This window comes from Mesitornis unicolor, unplaced genomic scaffold (genome assembly GCF_000695765.1).
Source record: "Mesitornis unicolor isolate BGI_N332 unplaced genomic scaffold, ASM69576v1 scaffold10983, whole genome shotgun sequence".
NCBI classification, from domain to species: domain Eukaryota; kingdom Metazoa; phylum Chordata; class Aves; order Mesitornithiformes; family Mesitornithidae; genus Mesitornis; species Mesitornis unicolor.
Window position 1 is genome coordinate 27874 of NW_010175447.1, and position 4433 is coordinate 32306.

At 49.4% G+C, this 4433-nt stretch overlaps 1 protein-coding gene across 1 annotated transcript; it reads right to left on the reverse strand.

Annotated features, from left to right (window-relative positions):
* Positions 1-2003: 2003 nt before the first annotated feature.
* LOC104538255 (histone H2B 5-like) lies at positions 2004-2390 on the reverse strand. The gene has a single exon (XM_010181398.1). The coding sequence runs from the start codon at positions 2382-2384 to the stop codon at positions 2004-2006; it is 381 nt and encodes a 126-aa protein (XP_010179700.1). The 5' UTR covers positions 2385-2390.
* Between the last annotated feature and the right edge of the window lie 2043 nt (positions 2391-4433).

Here is a 4433-nt window from a genome sequence, read left to right on the forward strand (position 1 = left end):
GCATCATGGGATGAAATGTGGCTGTGCGCTATCACTGAGTGAAGCATGGGAGAAAAGCCACCCCTTTTTTGGGTGCAGGGTGTTCAAACTCCAAGCTGGAGCAGGTGGATGTGAGCAGCCCAGAAGCAACTTGACCTTCGCTCTTGCACAGAGACCACACGGGACCCTGTGCTGCTCTGGGGGTTCTGAGGTGCTCTTGGTTGAGCAGGTTTATGCAGTCCCTTCCTCAGGGCAACTTGGAAATGACTGCAACACCATTACAAAACCAAGAAATAACCGCATCTTCTGGAGCTGCAGCATTCTACAGCTCCAAAAGCAGCACAAATTTGTCAAGGGTCCCCATCACTCTCAGAGGGTAAAGGAAAAGATAAGAGATGAATGTAGGGGAAAGCAAGATGAACTGAAAGGTTGATATTTTGAGGTATGAATTTACCTTTCAATTAAAAGCAAGGTCTTGGCATTTGGGGAGAGGCTGCACTTAGTTCTGGCTGATCTTAGTTCTGCTGCCCCTTGTATTTACATAATAAGCTGCAGAAAGCAGTTGGTATTTTAGACATGAATATTTTTTATCTGAGCACTACTGCCTACCAGAGATTTTGGGTTTTTTTTAAATGATGGCTAATTTTGTGTTTTGAGTAGGAAGCTTCAACTTCACACCAGTTCTACACATGCTCTCCTGCCATCCAGCAGTTTGGGCAAAGATAAACCTGTGACCAGGACATTCCTCCACTAATCTCTATGGCTTTTACCAGGATTTTATTATTGCTCACCTTACTGTAGACTTTGAGAAGATGTGGGGACTACCTGAAGTAGTTTAAAATTTTTTAATCTTTAAAATATCACTGGGATACAGACAAGTGTCTCTATATATCCACCCAGATTCAGTTTTTGCTTTTGTTTTCTAACTGGTGAATAAAGCAGGGAAGGCAGGGCCAGATGAGTTGCCAGCAGCAATCTCTGCAAGCGTCTGCCTCTCCCTGTGCTAACCACCTCCGCTCCTGCTCCCGCTCCAGACACCTTCCCAAATCCTTGGTCCCCTCCCAACTGGTGTTTGCCCTGCACCACTCCAGCGCTCGTGGGAGAGGGGACCCCTTGGGCACCACCCCATCTCTCCCACACTCACAGTGGAAGGGAGCACCCAAGCAGCATCGAGGGAGAAAAAGTCTCTGAAAGGTAGCAGAATTACCAACATCTTGCACATGAAAGCAAGTCCTAAAGCAGGCAAAGCAGCAGCTGGGGAAGGCAGCAACCCAGCCCCAGCATCCCTCCTTGTCTGTCCATCCACCTTGGCACAAGGTGGGAGGCAGTGGGCAGCTCCAGCACCGGCACCCTCAGCCTGCTCGATGGCTCATCCATCAGGAGCGACGAGGAAGAACAGTGCTTGGTACCACCCTGGGCATCTGCTTTCCCCCCAGGCTTGCTCTTTAAAACAGGCTGTCAAGCACAGGTAGCTGTTGAATCAATACAGACTTTATTGTACAGCCCGTATGCGTCAGCTGTCGCTGCCACTTCTGCAGGCACGGGGTAGGCTGTGCCATTGTACACCAGGACGGATTTGGGCTATGAGTGTGAGGATGCCAGCGCTGACTCCTCGGTGCCCATCTCGGATGACTGTGAGAAAGCAGCCAAACAGGAAGACTTCAGAGACAGTGTCTCTGTGTTGCCACTGACAGCATTACCTGCCAGCACCAAACATGCATGTTTGCCAAGCACAGAGGAGAGTTTGGATGTACTGCAGTCAGTCAGTCCTTCGGATGAGATGTGAAAGCAGAGGCCTCCTCCACGAGCCTCACAGAACCAGCTGCACGTCCCAGACAGACAATGAGAATCAGCCGACATCCAGATCACCGTCTCCTCTTCCACCAGACAGCTTCGCATGCTCATCCCAAGGCTGTAAATTGCTGTGGATAATAGCTGTGACGTTTATCCAGACCGTGGCTGCCTACCTGTGCTTGTGCCGAGGGTCCGGTGCTCAATGATCCCGTTGGAGAGGTGGCATCCAGCTACTTGGAGCTCGTGTACTTGGTGACGGCCTTGGTGCCCTCGGACACGGCATGCTTGGCCAGCTCTCCCGGCAGCAGCAGACGCACAGCCGTCTGGATCTCCCGGGAGGTGATGGTGGAGCGCTTGTTGTAGTGGGCCAGGCGGGAGGCTTCTCCAGCAATGCGCTCAAAGATGTCATTGACAAAGGAGTTCATGATGCCCATGGCCTTGGAGGAGATGCCCGTGTCGGGGTGGACCTGCTTCAGCACCTTGTAGACATAGATGGAGTAGCTTTCTTTCCTGCTCTTGTGTCGCTTCTTATCCCCCTTCTTCTGGGTCTTTGTCACGGCTTTCTTGGAGCCCTTTTTGGGGGCAGAGGTGGACTTCGCTGGCTCTGGCATCCTGAGAGCTCTTTCTCTGGGTCTTGGAGCTGCTTGAAAGAACAGACACACACACACACACACACACACACACAAATCACCTTTTATTCTTCTATAGCATGGTTTTACTGAAAGATGAGAGAGTCTGAGTCACAGACAAGTGACATCTCTGAATCTGAGACAACCACCCCATGACCCCGTGCAAGCATTTCTCAACTGCCAGTGAGAACCGCTAAAAGCTCTGGTTTGTGTATGGTTTTTGTTGCTTTCTGTTTAAATCCCCATAACACCAGCACCATAAACATTGCTGAACCCAGGCCTAGTTGGCAACTATTTAGTAAATATGGGCTGGGGGTAAACATATTTCTGTGAAGAACGTCGCAGCTCCAAAGAAAACAGTCACTGCAGCATGGACTAAATAAAATCTTTCTGGAATGGGCTGGAGACGCTTGCAAGATATCACTGGAGCCATCTTTAAATGAGAATTATCAAAATTATTTTATATGGTTACTACAATCTCAAATAGATCCTTTTTTCTGCATATAGGTAAAAGTTTGAGAGTGCTTGCATTTCTGTGGCTATTGCTTTACACCAAATATTCCATTAAAATTCTGTAGTTTTAAGGTAGCTAGCTGGGCTACAGGGATCTCTCAGTATCCACATTAGCTAACAAAAATATCGGAGTAGAAAAGCTCAGAGGAGGTGGCAGGATTCACTCCTCAGAGAAACAGGAATGTGGACAAGAGGTAAAAATCAAAGTCCTTTTGGGCTACATGTCAATGGAGAGAAGCTACATGGACTGAAACAGTTTTTTGCTATTTGGTGCTTTCTGCTTTTGGGAGAGCAGGCCTCCACTGAGCAGTTTATATCAAAGATGCTGGATCCCCTCTCTGAGTTTTTCCTCATTAGGCCACAACCTGCAGAGCCCTGAGCTGCAGCTGACTGCTGTCAGCCAGAAGTACCTTATAAAAAAGCAGTAAACCCATCATAAAACTAGGTGACCTCCCTGCACTACAAATTTACAAGTGTTTTACTACATGCATCAAGCAAATGACTCTGTTGTAACCTGGTAAACAGTTTTGTGTTTCAGAGGACACTTTGAGAGCTCCCTTGAAAGGCCAGTCTTCTCCAGGTCTTGCTGGAGAAGCAGCTTCCAGCATCATGCCAGGCTTGGGCTTTTACTGCTCCGCCTCCTCTGAAGATGGCCTGTGAGTTACAGTCTGACGGCCAAGAGACTCGAAGAGAAAAAAGAGCTCCAGGGCTGATGGCACATGGGAAAATGGACAGAAGTAAACAGGAGAGAGAAATCTCCGATGTACCATATGGGCTGCACACACAGAGTGACAGCGAGAGACCTAAATGGTGTCTGTGCCAAAGTGACGGCTGCATGCTCAGCCCTGCCTCTCCTCACTGGGAAGGAATGAGAGGCCACTCTCCTCCGTCCTGGCCTGGTTTCTCCTCTATTGTCCTCATCTGCAATTAAAGCCAGACACAGCAGCTGTCTTGCATTCAAGTCTTTAAAAAGTTCCTGTTGGCCCCTGGTGGGATCAGATACCTTCCATGCTGAGGCTGGATTTACAGGTCCGTGTCTCACTGGATACCAGATCTTGCTCCCAAACTGCGTGACAAACCTCTGCAGCTCCAAACCCTTGGTACATGAGATGCTGCTGTCCACCTGCTGCTGCACCAAGGCTGCTGCTGGCGGCTTTACCCTCAGAGGCACCAAGGCCGGGCTCCAGTGGCCGCATGGTCTGCCAGGTGATGGGCAAAGGGCAATGCTGAGCATTTCAGGTGGGGAACGCCCAGCCGCAAGGGCAGTGGCACTGCTCAGGGTGCCAGGGTGTGGGGAGCCAACATCTCCACCACAGCCCTCCAAAATGCCTGTGTGGCTAGAAGTGAAAGCTGGCACCAATGTCCTTAGCATTGAGTTTTCACTCAAGGAAAGCAGTTTCTTCCTTGTCATTAGTGGGAGTTTTGCCTTTGTGAGACTTGGGAGACCTGTTCAAGTTTCGTTTGCTTTGCCAGGCAAAACCAAGTATTTAGTCAGTCCAAAATGTGATACTGTCTAAC

What these genes read in the sequence shown, in the direction of transcription:
- LOC104538255 (XM_010181398.1), bottom strand. Translation starts at nt 2,384, where the DNA reads ATGCCAGAGCCAGCGAAGTCCACCTCTGCCCCCAAAAAGGGCTCCAAG.